The sequence below is a fragment of the Ruditapes philippinarum genome, unplaced genomic scaffold (assembly GCF_026571515.1).
Source record: "Ruditapes philippinarum isolate M1 unplaced genomic scaffold, ASM2657151v2 ctg647_1_1_1_1, whole genome shotgun sequence".
Taxonomy (NCBI): Eukaryota; Metazoa; Mollusca; class Bivalvia; order Venerida; family Veneridae; genus Ruditapes; species Ruditapes philippinarum.
In genome coordinates, this window is record NW_026860743.1 from 336,623 (window position 1) to 356,530 (window position 19,908).

The 19,908-nt window shown below is 33.0% G+C and overlaps 1 protein-coding gene across 3 annotated transcripts in view; it reads left to right on the forward strand.

The window, feature by feature from the left end:
• LOC132713241 (aminopeptidase N-like) overlaps positions 1–19,908 on the forward strand; it is a 66,318-nt gene that overhangs the window by 27,609 nt on the left and 18,801 nt on the right. For all 3 annotated transcript variants that reach the window (XM_060695742.1, XM_060695740.1, XM_060695741.1), the window contains exons 11-19: positions 10,483–10,548; positions 11,294–11,472; positions 11,816–11,913; positions 12,805–12,935; positions 13,772–13,827; positions 14,664–14,811; positions 17,561–17,637; positions 18,856–18,966; positions 19,195–19,362. In XM_060695742.1, the coding sequence (XP_060551725.1) occupies positions 10,483–10,548; positions 11,294–11,472; positions 11,816–11,913; positions 12,805–12,935; positions 13,772–13,827; positions 14,664–14,811; positions 17,561–17,637; positions 18,856–18,966; positions 19,195–19,362 (1,034 nt within the window). The remainder of the gene's footprint in view (positions 1–10,482; positions 10,549–11,293; positions 11,473–11,815; positions 11,914–12,804; positions 12,936–13,771; positions 13,828–14,663; positions 14,812–17,560; positions 17,638–18,855; positions 18,967–19,194; positions 19,363–19,908) is intronic.

The window sequence follows — 19,908 nt, forward strand, 5'->3', positions numbered from 1 at the left end:
TGGGTCGTACTATCGTCGTTTTGTAAAAGATTTTGCAAAAATCGCCCGCCCACTGATTGACCTTACAAAGAAAGACGTAACATTCGTTTGGTCCGAGAGCTGTGAAGTTGCTTTTAATTTAATTAAGAACATTTTAATGGGTCCTGAAATTATGGGTTATCCTTTAAACGAGGCTGGTAGTTTTTATCTTGATACAGATGCGTCGGGTACCGGGATAGGGTCCGTTCTACAACAGATGCAATCAGGTCGAGAACGCGTAATCGCATATGCGTGTCGTGGTTTAAACAAGGCCGAGAGAAATTACTGTATTACCGAACAAGAATTACTTGCGGTAGTTTATTTCGTGCAATATTTTCGCCAGTATTTATTGGGTCGGCATTTTGTTGTACGTACTGACCACCAAGCGCTGGTGTGGCTATTTAGGTTAAAAGAGCCTAGCGGTAAAATAGCCAGGTGGATCGAGATTCTCTCGCCATATGATTTATTAATCGAGTACCGTCCAGGAAGTAAGATGAATCATTGCGACGCGTTGTCCAGGTGCCAAACACCTAAAAATTGTACATGCGAACAAGTGAACATAAGTAAGCTATTGAAATGCGGTCCTTGTCCTAAATGTATGCGGCGCGCTGAGTTAATGTCTTTACAAAACCCTAACCACAGTCGCGAAAGCTCCAAGTCAAATACTGGTATAAAATTTCCACAGTGCGAAGTATATACTGTACAAAACACAACAAGTGGAGAAGAAGAGCCCCAGCCAGGAACGTCAAAGTCTCCCGGCTCTGGTAATAAGGTTAAAAAAGCTTGGTGCTGGCAAAAGGAACCAAAGGACATCGCCGCTAAACAGCTACTGGATACCGACATAGGACCTATCCTGTCCGCAAAAATTGACAATAACAGGCCACGTCGAGAGGATATGGAGTCTGAAAGTCCAGCCTGTCGACATTACTGGGTGCTTTGGGATGATCTTCTTATAAGAGATGGCATGTTATGCAAGACATTCAGAAAACGGAATAATGCAGAATTATTTAATCAGGTTATACTGCCAAAACAGCTTAAGGAAGATATCCTCGCCCAGATGCATAGTAGCATTCTTTCAGGGCACCTCGGAGTTCGAAAGACTAAAGAAAAGCTATCACAGAGATATTATTGGTACAACCTCAAGCAAGACGTTCGATGGTATATAGCAAAGTGTGATACGTGTGCCTCCGACAAGCCCCCGGCTCAAACCCCTAAAGCTCCTATGGGTCACATCAAAAGTGGTGCTCCTTGGGACACACTTGCATTAGATTATATGGGACCTTTGCCGCTAACACCTAGAGGCAATAGGTATATACTTGTAATGACTGATGCATTCACCAAGTATGTTGAAGTTGCGGCAGTGCCAAACCAAAAAGCAGAGGACTGTGCAGCACGAATCGCAAATGATTTTATCTCAAGATGGGGAGCCCCTTTGAGGATCCATAGCGACCAAGGTGCAACTTTTGAGAGCAGAATTTTTCAAGAGTTGTGCCACTTGTTGTCAATAAGGAAGACTCGTACCAGCCCTCGAAACGCCCGCTGCAATGGTCAAACTGAGCGATACAATAGAACCCTTCTTAAAATGATTAGGGCCTATCTGACTGAAGAACAAGAGGATTGGGACTTGTATCTTGGTTGTCTGGCTGGTGCATATAGGTCAACACCAAATGAGTCGACGCATTTCAGTCCAAATTTTCTAAGTTTAGGTAGAGAAATACGCCTTCCATCAGATATAGTTTACGGTCACAAACAAGACACCAAAGACACAGATGTACCTTTGCTATGTGACCATGTTGAACGCCTCAGGAATCGCATGTTACAATCACACGCGTTAGCCCGAAAATATTTGCAGTCTAGTGCAAAGCGTAGTAAGGAGGTATACGATACGCGGGTAGTTTTAAATAATTATTCCAAAGGAGATTTAGTTTGGTTACTCCATGAGAATAAAAAAGTCGGGGTATGCCCAAAGCTTGAAAAGAGATATGAAGGGCCTTTCGTTATCAAGCAGAAGATATCTACCTTGAATTTCGAGATACAGATGGACAGAGATGGCTATTCGAAGGTCGTTCATCACAACAAACTAAAGCCCTACGAGGGAACGACACCTCCAAAATGGACCGTAAATGTTTCAAAACGTCTTAAGAGGCAGAAGTAATGACAGAAGTCCTTTCTGAAATGACAACAATGTGTTATAATTTAGTTAATTTTGTTTGATACATCGTTAAACTATGTAAAATAAACAAAAGTGTATTAATTTTGAAATTATGTAAATGTTCTGTGTATAAAAGACTATTTTAACTATGTTTAAGCAAACGAACAGCATGGCTGAAATAAGACAATTTTTAAGTGTTATCATTAATAATCGAAACTTCATGTTATGAAGTCAGTGCGAGGAGATCCAGTAAGTTAAGAAGTTGTTGCTAAGGTATATTGTGTAAAACATGTGATGAATAAACTTGTATGCCAGCATACTATGTAGATTTACTTTAACAATGGGTATAAACAATAAAAATAAATGCTCTTAAATTAATAGTAAAATCTGGTAATAAATAGTAAGTAATTATCACAAACTTTGCGCAAAAGGAAACAAAAATATATAACAGTACAAACATTTATTAATCGACATTTTGTGTGACATATCAAAGCATTTCGATGTATTCTTCTGTTCGTGGTGTTCGATATTCGAAGCAGTTCGTGCGACACAGTGACAATGGTGCCAGATTAATGTAACTCAATATATCATACATGTACTTATGTTGGTGGTTCTTTTGCAGAAATATGCTTGGAAGAAAGCCAGAGATGAGACATCGCAGATACCGGTGCCAGGTGTGTGGTAAAGAAGATCGAAAGGTTCGGCTAATTGGGCATGTACTGAAGTACCATATTCCTATGGACCGGGTACCTTTCTCGTGTAGCTTGTGTAACTTCCGTTGTACAGACAAGAAGACCCTAGTAAACCATTTAAATAGTTACCAGAGGCATAAAGATGAAGTTCTTAAATCTGGAGTAACCAATTTGGCTTCAGTCTTAAACAGGGCTGAGAATCCCGTAAATGCAGAGGCAATGATAGTGCCTGTCTTACTGGGGACAGATCTGCCAGACCTGGATTTTGGTGACATTGATTCTTCCATTTTCGATCCGCAGGACCCGGAGGAACCGGTGCTCCCTGATTGGTTGGCAACAACTGATATGCCTTCTCCACCTGGACAGTTGCATACGCCAAACCAAAACTCAAATAGGGGATTCCTTTCAGTTCCGAAAATGTTAACACTCTCGGCAGTGATATCAACACCTGTAAATACTGTAAGGAATGCTCAGAGCCCATTCCTGATGAAGCCTCAGAAGTGTGCCTCTTCAGCCACCGTAGTAGCCTCAACCCAGTCAACCTTACCATTAGCTAGTTGGACTCAAGGATTTGCAGCAAGTGCAACTTCCTCTCAACATATAACTCCTCCTGTATTGACATTCGACACACAGTTGCACATACCAGCTTGTAACAAATTGCCGTCAAATAACTTAACAACTTCTTCAACAACTTCCATCCTGCCTCCATTTGTCAGCAGTACAACCTTGTTGCCTACTTTACCAAATCTGGCACAAGCATCAGCTGCTATTGAACCTGCAACATTCCCGCAAAACTCAACACCTGATCACCGTATAACTGTGTCGTCAGCTAAGAATACACCTCTCCAGGATGAAACTGTCTATGTGCTTAGTGACTTGTTAGATGGGTCCTATACGTCTGATCCTCTCTTCCAAGAGGGTCGCAGGTTGAGCTCGAGCCCACAGAAGGAAAAGTCCACCACATCTTGTTCAACTTCATCTCAGACAGTCAAGACTCCTTCATCTGATGACAAACTGAACAACATCTTAATGGCTATCCACTCTAACGGGAGAGAACTCCATGCAGTCAACAGAAATTTGAGGTCTGTATTAGAGGAGTTGAGGAACATCCATGGTGCATTTGTTTCCCTCGAGAGAACATGTGCCAGACGTAACAACTATGATAGACCACCTCTTCTACCAGCAAGGTCTAGGTCCCCTAACAACAGGAAACGTAACTCGTCTGCTGAAAAAGAAAACATAAAAAGTGTTGTCAAGAAAGTAAAGAGGAATTAATGTGTTTTACGACATATAAGTCAAATTTTATATTACGCCTGTTTCACAGGTCCTCTCATTGCCGGTGCGTTAAATGGCAATGAGAGGGTATTTCGCCTGTCATAATGTTTCGACAGGTCCGTTCTGTGTCTGTCAATGGTAGGAGGACACAAAACGGGTAGGAAATTTTATGGTTCTTTTCAATCGGATCTACCGAATAAATGAATACCTAAATTCAACAATTGAAATAAAAGAAACATTAATAGGACATTTCTTCACATAAAGTTTTAAAATATAGTGATATTTAATAATTATTTAAAGTGCTAAAACAAGTCGATAAACTGGTGTTATACTTACTTTAAATTCGTACGCGAATTCCATTGAACAGTTCTGGAAAGTGATGAAACTCTTTTAAGTGAACTTATAAGAACTTTGATATGATTTCAAAGTGTGTTTTACATTAACAGTTATATGTCGTTACACGACACTATAGAATTTTTGTTATAAACAAACTTTAAAACATTTTAGAGTGTAACTTTGATGTTACATAGATTATGTGTGGCAACAGGAGTTTAGCCACATGTTCGTGGGGGTAGTGTAATACCCCGGTATTATGTGACACTTAAATGTTTTTCCAGTTTTATGGAAAGTTAATTATTTATTTTAACATATGTGTGGTTACCGCAAACCTAAACAATTCAATTGTGTTATAACTTTTAACATGTTAAAGATAAATTACCTGCACATTTGTTGTGTACCACCAGTATATTTTGCTGGTCTTCTGGTCATTTTCTGATCATTCAACATTGTAGGCTTAATCATAGTTTGACAAGATTTCAGTGAACATGTGAAGTATTTGGCAATGTACCATACATTAAATATACATTCTGATCTGATAATTATTGACCAGCCAGCCTGCATATAAAACAAATGGTGCTTGCCATTCATCTTTCCAGATTTTATCCATTGTTTATGTTGTTTACGGAGGCTTTCCACATGCCTCTTTATTTTTCCTTGTATTTATATTAATAGCGTGTTTATTCCGTAATGTCTGTTAAATCCATTTATGTCATCCTAAAACTGGATGTTACTGCAGCATTTAAGACAAGTCTGAATATTTAATTCCGTTGTTAAAACACTTTAAATCACTTAATTTTGTTGTAGAAAGTTATAAACTTTGCACTCGATACGCCATGTTTACTGTGCATTCTGGGATTAAGTTCACTGCAAATATTGATGACTCATCTTAAACCTGTGTATTAAACCTTAAACGTTGCTATGTTCGTAGTGAGGTAGAGTGAAGTACCATATTTATTGTAATATTCAATGTTAAACTTCATGAGTCTTGATTTTTCTTTGAATATTTAGCCATTTTGTCTTGTTAAATTTTTAGCTTTCTACCCGATTTTGGTAGAGTTTTTCTACCAGTTTTTGGTATCGGCCATTTTTGGGTAGCTACCATTCTACCAATTCAGGGTCGGTTCTACCAATTCTTGGTATTTTACCCATTTTTGGTCATTTCTACCACTGCCTAGTATAAAAGCAGCAGATTCTTGGTCACAAAAAAAGTTCAGATCTAGAAATTCTTGGTAGTAGACGTACGTTAATTTGTCTGCTGAAAACTTAAATTTTATGTTAAATTTAAGTAACAAACAAGTCAAGTTTATTTTAAATACTAGAATTATATCTAGTTGAGTTAAATACAGAGCTTAGATATTTTTATACATCTGATATTACAATCTTATATAACTTTACATAATATAACATTTAAGTATTTTTACTACACTGTTTATTGAAGTAAATCTGGTAACTATTGTCACCGCGGAGTTAAACTGATACACGTAACACGGAGATTTTTTGGTTCATCAGTACTAAATATTATTTTGAAGGCGTAACGGTACTAAATTATTTATTTGTGAATTTGTGAGCTGTCTTGACTTATTATAAGAGCTGTTTACTGATATCAATGGTTCATGATTGTTTGACAATTGTTATTTAAAGTATTAACTGTTGAATAAATTTTATAACTGTTTACAATGGTGTTGCCTGATTACTATCAGATGAGTTGGAGAGCTACACAGCACATCAGTTCTGTATCTGATTGCATTAATACCTTGAAAGCCTGAGTGCCAATATACAGTTCCAGCATACTTAAGAGTCCCCCGACCCACTAGACCGTAACAATATATGTTTAATAGATGACTCGTGTCACCTGTTGACAAAAGGATAATGCGAAAATATTGGAAATAGAATCAATTGCAAGGTGATTTGAAGGATGTGCGATTTTTTCTAACACATTTTTTATCTTGTGTTTGACGTATAAATATTTACTTTTTCTTCAAAATAGCGTATATATGTAAGTTTTATTGAAATATATGATAAGTATATGGGCTGGAATTAATAAATATACAATTATTAGGATTTTAAAGCAGCACGCCTCAATATTCATGTTTATTTTCATGAAAAGTTTGGAAATGTATTTATGTTTTACTTTTACCACGGTACATGTTCCTCCTTGTTAATTTGTGTCGTCCTCAGTAGAGTTAAAATACAAATATTCATGTTTATTTTCATGAAAAGTTTGGAAATGTATTTATGTTTTACTTTTACCACGGTACATGTTCCTCCTTGTTAATTTGTGTCATCCTCAGTAGAGTTAAAATACAAACATAGAAATTTGATTGATAATGTTTGGCAGAGCCAGACGTCTTTATTGTCTAAGAATAGATTATGATATAATCAAAAGATTAATCAGAAACTTCAAATACGCTTTCATATAGAAAACAATTGTAGCAAACGTTATAATAATAGATGACACAAAGTTGGACAACAAAAACCACCAAACTCTCAGGTAAAATGTTATAAATTCTCTAGAAGCATGTATGAGGGTGTGAAATTATGTGTACGTAATAATGGCTCACTAACTGACTTTTTTGATAGTTACATGGGCTTGTTGTTTATTATGTTTATCAATGATATGCAAGATCACTTAGCTGACGATAGTATAGATGTTTTTACCATTGAGGAATTACAAATTTATTTGTTGTTGCTCGCAGATGATACTGCTTTATTTTCTTACTCTGAACAAGGTTTACAAATTCTACTTAATAGATAAAACAGTTGTAATGGTTTTTAGACAAGGTAATAGACCTTCAAATATGTCGCTTAAGTATGACAATAAAATTTTAAAACAAGTTAAAACATTTACTTATTTAGGAGTAACGCTATCATCTAATGGAAGTTTTTATCAAGCTCAAAAATCATTGTCTGCCCAAGCTTTAAAGGCTCTTTAGTCTTTGAACTCCCTTTTTGATAATGTTAATTTAGATATTGAAGATAAATTAAAACTCTTTAATTCAATGGTATTACCAATTTTATGTTACGGATCTGAATTATGGGGTTTCCATAAATCTCCGGACATAGAACGTGTCCTTTTTATAGAGAATTAAGTTTAACTCTTTTAGATAATTATTATTACACATGGCCTAATATGAATAAATTCAATAAGCTTATGTCAACAACCAAAAGATCTGTTATAATTAAACTTGCAGAATTTGTCTATCTGGCTTTAAAGAAGAGAAACGGGAGTATTGTTGTATAATAAAATATGTATTTCTTTAAACTATTTTTCATATTTTTGCTGTATATTATTAGATATGTTAAATATGACATGTCTTGTATTGTATGTGTTTATGTGTACTTAAAACTGCCCATCTTTAGTTAAAACATGAACATGAATTATATATTTTCATACTTTTCAATATTATATTACTTTTGTTAATATAACCGCCAATTATGTGTGGCGAGAAACATGTATATATGTTTATGCTAATAAATACTTTGACTTTGACCACACTGTTCAACCAAAGGAGGAACGACAGACCGTGAAAAGAAACGAAAACGAAAGAGCGACAATTTAAATTCTGAAGATTACAATTAGAATTTACAAACAAACAAAAATATACGATAATTTGAACGCGTGCATGTGCAATTCGCTCATAGGCCAATAAACAACATTTTCGTCTGCCCTTTTTTTGTCAAGTATTTTGTAATATTTTATTTCAAAATGCATTCTATAATTTTTTTTATTACATGCAGCCTATTTATAGCTTTGTACACGTTAAATAAAAATTTGATATAATTTAATGTTATAATTTAATTTATATAACGATATCAACAAATAAATGCTGCTGTACCTGATATTAAGCAAAATTGCGCTTGATTTGTTTCCGTACTTATTTTCAGCGCGTCACATTTTTAGTGGTTACGTCACGTGTATAATGATTACGTCACATATCTAAATATAGAACGTCAAACAGTGACTTTATAGCAAAATAACACACACTTTCGGTTCTTCTATGTTCAATAGGGAAAAATACGGGTCGTGTTAGAATAATGCATAGTTAATGATGACTCTTGTGTGTTAAACTACAAAAACATTTTGATTTGTTAAATTGATAGATTAAATTCAATTAAAGCTATAATTAACATTTCAGCGATACATAGTTAACATATACTTCAATATGTTGAACAAGTGTCCAAACTGGGATTCAATTTATCAAGACATTTTATAAGTTAAATGAATGCATAGTTTGTAAAGAAAATACAAACTTTAAGTATTTTTAATTCAATTTATAAGTTAAAATTACCATTTAAGCACTTCATAGTTAACATGCACCCCAATATGTTAAACTAGAATCTAAAAACAGGGATTGTTTTATAAAAACATATTGATAAGGTGCATGATGCATAGATTGAAAGTAGAATTTTTTTTTTTATAATTAATGTATACATTATAATGAATTTTTAAACAACCCATACATAGTTTATTGAATAAGTGTAAGTTCAATACTGAATTTATTGCACGAGTTGAATAAAATTATATTATGCGAGCCTCTGGCGAGCATTATATTATTTTTTTCAACGAGTGAAATAAATTCAGTAATGAACTTACACGAATTTAATATTCTATTTATCACATACCCAAAATAGAGACCGTTTAAAGTGAAATAAGAGTCATTTTTCATTGACGCGCCTATAGTATAACGCTAACATTTAACGCGTCTTTATACTATGTTAGCATAACGCTAATGACGTCACGTCAAAAATATATGCACGGCCGTGCCATACCATATTTACGGAGTCGCAAAATCGGCACGGGTGTGTGATAAATGTAGTTAACATACACCCCAATATGTTAAACTAGTATCTAAAACAGGGATCGTTTTATTTAAACATATTTATAAGGTTCATGATGCAAAAAGAGCGTATATTTACTTTCATTGATATATATAACAACTATATGTGTTAGGATTAACAAATATATATTTCATTTGTATTTTTAGGTGTTTGGAGCTCAACTCCTAAGTGTTTGTGACTTTAACGTTAAAAAAAAGATATAAATGATATCGGGCCCACCGCACTGCGCTGCAATCGAATCCACCACCGTCTGCGTTGTAATCAATTTTTGTCAATTCTTTTTATTAAAATGGTAATATCAATTTCAAAAAGTTCCAAAATATGGTTGTTTTGTGTAATTATCATACATACGATGCGATGCCAGTGTATCTAGGGGTAGTTTTTAGTACATATGTAGTGTTATAAACAAAATTAGGCAAAAGTGGCGTCCCCTCGTCAAACTGTACAGAAGTGTTTGCATAACTGGTCATGATTTGCACCCCATGCGTGTAATAAGTTGGAAGAGTACATATGTGGGCTCCAGTCTCACTAGGTGTTATCAGTAGAACATAAAAACATAACGTACAAATAAGTCATAAACTTACCGACACCAGCAAAAAACTATCCGACAGCCATGTTTTTCCACCGCTTCTGCGACGAAATCTCCATCGCCGCACCGGTAGACCCACCGCTTCTGCGAAAGCTATGGCCAGTGTGTGTATGGTGTGTCACGAACAAGACTCGGGTTTCCACCACTAAGGTCAAGTAGTTCAAGGTCACTGCTGGGGTTAAACTTTTTCAATAGTTATGGTATATACATATAAATGGTGGTTGTTGTGTCCGCTCTGTAACTTCCATGTACATGAAAGTTTCAATTTTTATTTAAAAATATAAAGTCACCATAGATAGACAATATTTTGTGAACAGGACCCAGGTTTCTTTGTGGAACTTAGAGGTCACTGTTTGGGTTCGAACTTTGTCAATTTTTACCACCACACTTAACATGTAATAGGTGGTTTATAACTAGAATCCTTCGGGGGCATTTGTCACGTTCTGTGATAGCTCTTGTTTTGTATTTCTTCTATTGTCATAATTAACAAATTTAATTATATAATCTTTGTATTCTTAGAAACGTGCTCGAAATCCTCATTCCTTACAAATGTTATAATCATTTTATTGTGTTTTTAGCTTTACTTGAAACAACATAGCTACGGAAATGCAAAACATGATGACTTATGGAATGCGTGGGCAACGGTATGCATTGACAGTATCTTTTTTTTATAACATTTATTTCCTCTTTTATGCATTTAAGAATGCTGTATGATATAATGAAGAAATAAAACATTTTATTATATACTTATAAATGAAATATTGAGAAATATTGATGAAATAAAATGCGTATTTTCATTTTCCGTATTTTCACTGTAAAAATTTATTTTTCACTGCAGTGAAACATATTTTCCGTATTTTCACTGGTGTCTTGCCGGACTACTTTCTTTTAAATTCTACCAGTACACAAAATTTAAGCGAAAGTTTTTCAAATTTTATCGCAAAAAAAGAGAAAAATGTACATAATAAACAGAAAATTCAAGTTTTTTTCTATAAATACATGATTTATTTTCATCTTGTGGCATGAAAATTACCATATTTCACTCGTGGCTACCGCCACTCATGAAATATTTATTTTCATACCACTCGATGAAAATAAATCATGTATTTATAGAAAAAACTTGAATATCCTCTATTTATGTGTACTGATATTTTTGCCAATGATTTTTTTCCACATAACAGGTCAGTTGAATCTGTGACTTCGTTAAGGTGGAGAAGTTTATTTTCATTGTAACGAAGTTGATTTAACAATGCTATATATTTCATTAAGGAATAATGATAAATATGAAGCTTTGAATATGATTTTTCATAATACTTTCAAAAGCTTTACTTCTCCCATTCAAACTCATGTGTGTTCAAATAAAATATATGTTGTGCTCTATATCAATAGCAAGCTCACACGGACGGACACGACGTTGACGTGAAGAAAATAATGGACACATGGACACTTCAAATGAACTTTCCTGTTGTCAAGGTAACAAAACAAAACGGAAAAATACACGTGGAACAAAGTCGATTTTTGAAAAACAAGAATGCAAGAGACCCCGGAAAGTATCACAGTCCGTTTGAGTAAGTAAATAAATTGGTTATAATATTTTTTTTCAAATAAACAATTATAAATTGTTGTTGTTTTTTGTTTTTGTTTGTTTTTGTTTTCAGTAATTGTAATGTAAGTATGTCTTTGAAATATCAATCTAATATTTCATTCTATTGTTTTATACAAATACGTGTATTTGCATGCATATATAAAATTTAAAAAAAATAAACAAAGTTGTCAAAAACATAAAGTAACATTATAACAAATATTATAGGAAAATACGTTAAGTACAAAATTAACAATTTATAAGAAGAAGCCGTTTTATTTTTTATTTATTGTGTCTTTGAAATTCCACGACACTAATCATGGTTTCAGCTACAAATGGGAAATCCCATTCACCTACCTTACAAGCGCAAATCCAGATTTTAACATCACCAATTCCGGTATAACATGGCTGAGTGATTCAAGTCTAGGTATTATATATTTTGCTGTTTTATGTCATAATAATATCTTAAAAGGACTCCCCTGGGGTTTTGACATGAAGGGACTGGAAATATTTTTCGAGATGTAGTGAACCATTTGATGTAGGTATAGACCAATATCGAGTGTGTAAATTTTCAGATCATTCCCTCACCCCGTTTTTCCTGAATCATCATTGTAAGTGCAAAATGTACCCATAAATGAAAAGCGTTGCCACGTTTTTCGCTGAAATTGAGCTATAGATTATATTTTTTATTCCGGGTACAATCCTTTATCTGCCTTTACTAAGATTCTATTTTAAAACGTTTCTCTTGATTGGTATATTATGGTGGCTGATTTGTGCCATTTGTGTTTTCGTCCCGCCACCCCGCCAAGCGAAAAGTCGAGAATTTACAAGTTAAAATGGCGGGGTCGCGGAGCGAAAACACGCTAATTAGCGGGGGCGCGCGGCGAAGTTTAATAAATAAAACTTCGCCCCGCGAGGGCGCGGAGCGAGAATTAAGAAATAAACCTCAGTGGAGATCCTTTAAAGTTAAAAAGAATAAAATTGTAATTTTACTTTATATGCAATGTTGGCATAGTTAAATAAATATATAGAAATATGTAATTACAATACTTTGTCGATGAAATAAAGTGTATTATTTTTTGTTAATAATGCAATGTCCGGCTGTATGTTGATCTTAAAATCTTAAAACATCATAATGTAGAAAAAGTATCATTCAAGTTTCTTGTTTGTTTTTCTTTAATCAATATCATCAAAATTTAAATTTTGTGGAATGTAGACTCTTATAGTTCCGTTACCACCCGCTTCTATCGTGAAAAATGCAGCCTCTTATAAAGCTATAAAGTGATTATAACTTAATTAAGGTGAATTATTTTTCCAGAAATTGCACATGTTAATGTAGCAGACGACCAATGGATACTTGGTAACGTGGGACAATATGGTTACTACATGGTCAATTATGAGGACTCGAACTGGAAAGCTCTTATTCAACAACTTAGGTCAAAACACACAGTAAGTTCTTTTTTTTTTTATTATTTTTAAATCATTTCTATGTATATAATTATTAACAACAATATTTGCAAAAAATCTTATTTTCAGTTTTAATGGGTCACTGAATAAATACTGTACATCTGAAGGATATTTTATTCATTTGAGCCGCGTCACGACAAAACCAACATAATGGGTTTGCGACCAGCATGGATCCAGACCAGCCTGCGCTTCCGCGCAGTCTGATCAGGATCCATGCTGTTCGCTATCAGTTTCTCTACTTGTTATAGGGTTGGTAAGCAAACAGCATGGATCCTGATCAGACTGCGCGGATGCGCAGGCTGGTCTGGATCCATGCTGGTCGCAAACCCATTATGTTAGTTTTGTCATGACGCGGCTCATTTATTGATGAATTTAATTTTCTTTTTGTTCATTGTGAACATTTTTACTTGCCAGATTTCTATAGATGTATCATAAATATGTATTCTTGTGGTGGGGTAAATATCTTGTACATGTTACCAGTACAATATCACATCCACCCCATCCAAATTGCCTTCCAGACTTTGCTGGTGAAAAAAAAGCAAATTCCGCCACATATACATCTATACAGTTTGACAAGGTCGTTTTACCTGTACTCAATATTATTAGATTATTAAATTCAATAATGTAAGCCTCCAAACTATTTATATATTTATTAAGATTATACCTTTAAAACAGGACACATCGAAAATAAAAATGCGGCGTATTGATTGGTTACAACGTTCAGTCCTGCATTATAATGCAGACAGCCTTCTGAACTGATGATATACAATTAAAATAAGATTTTGCTGCTAACATTGCCCGTTCTTTTTATGTTACAGGTTATTTCAAATATCAACCGGGCACAGATCATTAATGATGCATGGAGTTTAGCAAGGTAGTTTGATTTTAATACGAAATTGAACTTCCATTCTAATTTTGTAATAATTTTCTTTGCATAATTTCATGTGCATATAGCATCAAACATGTTTTTTTTTTTTTTTTTTTAAACAATTTTTAATCATTATTTTCAGCACACCATTCACTGAAAAACACAAATTATAAGGACGAATTATTTTAAGTTTTTAAATTTTTATTGATACCACAATTAAGATAATATTTAGAAAGCAACAATATAACAAAACATTACTAAATAAAGTAAAGTGACATGTAGTAAAGTGACAGCATGGCAATGCTAAGAACATATTTACATAAATAGAAAAAATAATATAATTACTACACCTGCAATTTTATAATTGGAGAATACGATCATTATATATTATTAAGGACTAAAATATATTTTTGATTTTGAAACTTACGTCAAAATAATATTCGCTGAATTCTTAATTCATGTAATTCACATAATTGATATTTCAAAGCAGCGACATCGGAGGTCTGACATACACAATATAGTTTCATACACAGAATCGGCAGAGATCTAATTGCTATGTTATATTTGCAATGGGAACATTAGAGTACTGGTGTTCATGTTTAAGATTTTGTTATTTATGTTCAGTTTGTATTATAAAGTTACAAACAAGAACTTTAAAGGTCCTGTAGGATGACTTACTAGCTTTACTGTTGGAACAAGAGCTCTAGTGACCCTTCGTGCATTATGTAAGGCACGAGCGGGCACCTGCATACAGCCACCGACCTTTTGTAAGCAACCTTTAAATCTAGACAGACCAGTTCACAAAAGAAAAACAATAGCTTACAGGTATTCATTTGTTGCAGGGCTGGCCAGCTGTCTACCGATATAGCACTGAGTGTTCTTGAGTATTTAGACAAAGAACTTGATTACGTCCCTTGGCAAGCAGCAAGAAAACAACTTAATTACCTTGATGATATGTTCAGAAAAACTGACTTATATGGGAAGTTTGAGGTGAGTCTGACAAGCTGCCATCTACAAGAAATTGTTTGTTTATTTTTTTTCGAAGTACAGTTCACTCTCAATTGTCTCTGTTACAATGAAATCGGTTATAACTTTTGATAAAATTTTCACTATTTGTTAGAGGACTACCAGGCGCACCTTTTTGTGCACATATTTTTCACGGTATGTGTACGTTTTTCCTGTATCCGGGGCTCTCTCGTTTATTTTTGTTTATTTATTTTTTTTGTTAGACTGGTTCGTGTTTGTGTTTAGTTTGGATGGTATTTGCACCAATGTTTCCTTTTACATGTTGCCATTGATCTTAGATTTGTATTAAGAAGATGTGCTCTCTTTTTCATTTGATTTCAACCGAATGTTTCGTTTTCTCATTTACGTATAACATATTTAGAATAAAAGCAATTTCCAAAGGGAAACCAAGTATTTTTGCACATGCTTAATTCAAACAAATCATTTTAGATGTATCTCTCAAGGGAGATTGTGTACTTAAAGGCAAATTTGATTTTTTATATGCATTCATTATTCAATAGGTTTGTTTTTGTAGATTATCTCAAAGGCACGTTACACAATTAAAACAGAATATAAGATAAATTTTAATCATTTTTAAATCCATTAATGCTTAATGATTTATATCCCGCGAGTTCTCGGGGGAAATCACATTTAAATTTTATCATTTAACAGATCTTAAAGAAAGTTTCTCGGAATAATTGTGGTTTCAATATGTAACTTCCCCGGGCATTTAAAGGTATATACCTCTAGTCAGAAAGAAAATTACATTCTAAAACTATAAATGTAGGTGGCTTCTAGACCTAATATCATATAACTGAAAGCGTTTAGAAATATATAAGAAGTAAGAAGAATGTTAATATTAGTTTGTTTATACCGATTAAAACGAAATGTCAGGATTAACTGATGATTTAATATGCACATTCATGTATATTGTGTATTAAACATTCAAAGGTTTTATTTATAAAACTAAACTTATTCACAAACTTATTGACAGATTTGACAGTAAGCCCTAAACCGCAAATGCAACCAGTTTTGACTTCCAAAGTTAGTATTCGTTGAGTGTGCGTGACGCAATGATATAAACAAACAAATGAAGAGACTGAAAGTAATAACAATAACAAAACATAATAATCGAGTAGTAAGAAACAATGCATTTTATTAAGAAGCCAAGTTTCTGTTTTAATCAGTATAAAAGTAGTTTAAAACAAGTACAAATAATATTTCATATGCATATGAATATTATTTTGTAATGTAATACTTTCATGCGGTATGACATGATATGATTGTAACGTTACATAATATTATGCAATATAATGTTATTTAAAGTATGCATAAAGACACTGCATACATGTCGCTTTTACATTAACCTGTTTTGTACTAATTCACCCATAAATGTCATACTATACCTAAATTTTTTGTAATACATGACAAGGGTCTTTCAAATATTCTACTTTAAAGACACTGACATGACTAAGTAAAACATGTCCCTTATATGACAACATATTACATTCATTTTTTACAATTATAAAATTTAAAATTTATGGATAACAATACATGATATTTCAATAACATTCTAAAATTATCTCTAAAATTTTGATGTTTTATATCAAGTAAATGCTGATTGCATTCGCTAGATTAATATTTTATGAACGTCAGCCATAAATTTAAGAATATTTTTTTAATCTCATGGTTTCTGCATAATTATGTACAAATTAAAATTTACACTTATGCATGGATCATGTCATTTGCCTAGATTACTATCGTATATCTCAAACAAATACCTTTCTAATTCGATATTTTCAGAGAGATTCCAGAACAAATAATTATAAAAGTAGATTAGAAATGCCGTAATAAGAGAAAAAATAGCATTGATTTTTATATTGTTTATTATCTACGCCGAAATTACATTTAAATTGTATTAAAGTTTATCAGATGGTTTTCCATTGCCTGCAGATTATCAGTTATATTACTTTGTAAGTTATTTAACTGGTTTCATGCTGTAAATCTAATATAACAGAAAAATGATAATCAATTCTAACAGATTTGTCTCGTCATCAGAATCAATTCTCACAGATTTTTGTCAAATATTTATATAAATTTATGTATTGCTTTCTGAAAAAAAAGTATGAACTAGTCTTACAGTGTTTGTATATTGTAGGTCTGTTACATTCAATTATAATTATTCTTATATGTTATTAAACCGATTTTCTAATTATAAAATGCCTACTATGCTTTTTTTATTTCTCAAAGCGTTTTAATTTTGTTGTCCAAAACATTAGTCATTGGCTAATTTTATGAACCATATTTTGCTTCTGTTGCCTTTTGACAATAAATACAGTTATAGGGATTTAGGTTTTGATGGAAAGTCAAAATACTACTTTGTTTACATTTTTAAAACCGCTTTAATTTATTCCCGATGGCATAATAACTAAATGTTTTGTTAAAATATCCGTTCATGAGATTAATTTATCTTTTCCTCAATTCGTTTTGTTGATTTGTTGTGGAATATTTTGTTCGTATTTTTGATACAAAGTAATGGTAAAACATGTACCTATATGCATTCTTTATACACACAATAATCTTTTACATCGTGGGAATTCGATTTTGTAAACCTTGTTACATATCTATATAGCTGATTTATTTAAAGTTGTCAATTTAGCATAATTAGAAATATACAATGTATTATTATTTGTTTATTTTTATTCATTACTTTATATTGTTATATTTTTTTCAGAATTTCATGCTGTCTAAATTATCCGGCCCCTTCTCACATTTTGGAACGGACGACGAAAATGCGACACACATTGAGTCGTGAGTTTGAAACTTTAGCACAATTTATAGACAGGGAATCCATAAAAACTGAAACCGGTTTTTGCTCGATTATCGCCATGTCCTTTAATTAAGCTGGTTAGCTCTACACAGGTGCCCATAAAATAGTGAACGGGCATCCTCATTCTTCTTCCACTGGTTAGAAAATTGATGTCAGAGTTTTAAGTCACCGGAATTATAATAAAATACACAACTAAGTTTTACACTCTTGTTTGCACTAATAATGTCGATGCGAATCAACAATCAAAATTAATTGGTTCGACGACCGTTGTTTCATAAATATATTATTTAATAAGAACAACGCAATGCTGTTTCTTTAAAAAAACTGGCTGCAGTAAGAAATGAAAATATATTTTGCAGATATTTAAAAAGTAGTACCATCTTATTTTCTACAAAACGTCTACAAATAACAACTAAACACTCGAATGAAATATGCGAGAACGCTTTTTAGGAATAACGTTCAGTATACATAATAAGTGTGCAAATATGGTATAAAGCAATAAATATTGTAATTGATTAATAAATTTATCTCTTTCACAAAAAAGCTTTGCAAAACGTGGCCGACTCGTCCAAGAAAAACAAAAAAAAAACTTTTTTTTTTTTTGATTTGATTGCAATGCTATTTTAGGGAAATTATTTTTGGAAGCCTGTGCCCATTTGCCATCACAGGAAAGTAACTATCAAATACCACCGAATGTTGGACCTCATCCCTACAAAACATTTAACCTTTATACAAAGACGATGTAAAAATGGCTACACTATGTTGGCTTATATTTAAACAATACATTTTTATGTAGTATGTTAACATATATAATTATAGATATCCAAAAAATAAACGCAAAACCTGTACGCTTTGAAAATGTACTTATCACATAATAATTTTGGCATTGAATTTGATTTTGAAAAAAAGAGAGTTTGTCCCGAAGAGTTGTTCCTAATATGAAAACCTCGATTAAATGCAACTCAAATCATTCGAGCAAACAATGAATGTATGAAAAACACTAGTACGAAGGTACTCATCCATACGTTGTAACGATGAGTACCAAATATAATATAATTGCGCTCGCATTTTAAACCATGACATGTAAAGATGAATTTCAAAAGCATAGCGCCTGACGAATTCATAAAACTTAGTGTGACATGATAGAACAATCATGTAAAGTTTTAATGTTGATTACTTTTCTTCTTTTCTTTTTCCAGACTAATAAGGAGCGATATTGTGGAAATGGCGTGCTCTTATGGCTTGAAACAGTGCATTCAATATGCAAAACAGCTGTTTGCAAAGTGGATGGACTCTCCCGATATGAATCCGTACGTGTATATTCATTATAAACTAACTGTAACAGTAGACGGTGCTAGGGTGCCTTGTTTATTATACAAATATCGATATGTATGAATCAAGAACTTGAATGTTTTTAGAGTTTATGTCGAGTTGGAACCAGTAAGCATGAATTAATATATTCGGAACTTTAATTACAGTATTTAATGTTAATTGAATATTTTCAAGTTCTAAAATGATTGAGAAGAATTACATTACAGTATAGACCCCGATCTAAGACCAGCCGTGTATTGCACTGCTATCGCTGAAGGTGATGCCACAGAATGGAATTTTGCTTTTGACAAATACAAGGCAGCTACAGTAGCCACAGAGAAAGTGACACTGTCAAAGGCATTGGCATGCACGAAAAGCACGTGGTTGCTTAGCAGGTAAAAGCTTTCAAATAAATTAAATAGATAAAGCAAAGGTATGAAAACATGTAGGATCACGTTTGATGGATGTGGGACCATAGATTTTAAAATAAATGCTTTTTGATTTGATAAAAAATGACAAACTCTGAAATTAACTGACAATAGAATAAAAACATTGTGCGTTGTACGTACACTTTCGTCCGCATCCGCCGCAACACAATATATTGTTGTTTACAACGTAATTTTTCAGGGCACATGATAAAAGGAAACCTATGTACACAAATATCATATTTATTTTTTAAAAGTTATAATACATTTTAATGACTTAAAATCAAAAGAACAAATTTTGTCGCTCAGTATTGCAATGGCGTTAGATGATTGGATTTGCAATTAAGACTTTATAACGAACAATTTGCACAAACGTGAATTGTACAATTTCTGACATTTTTTACAAAATTCCACTTAATATTATTTGTATTGTAATGCATTAATGATTTATGCTAGCATTTTGCACACATGTTCAATTTATTAGATATTTGAATAGCATAATCGAGATAAAACATA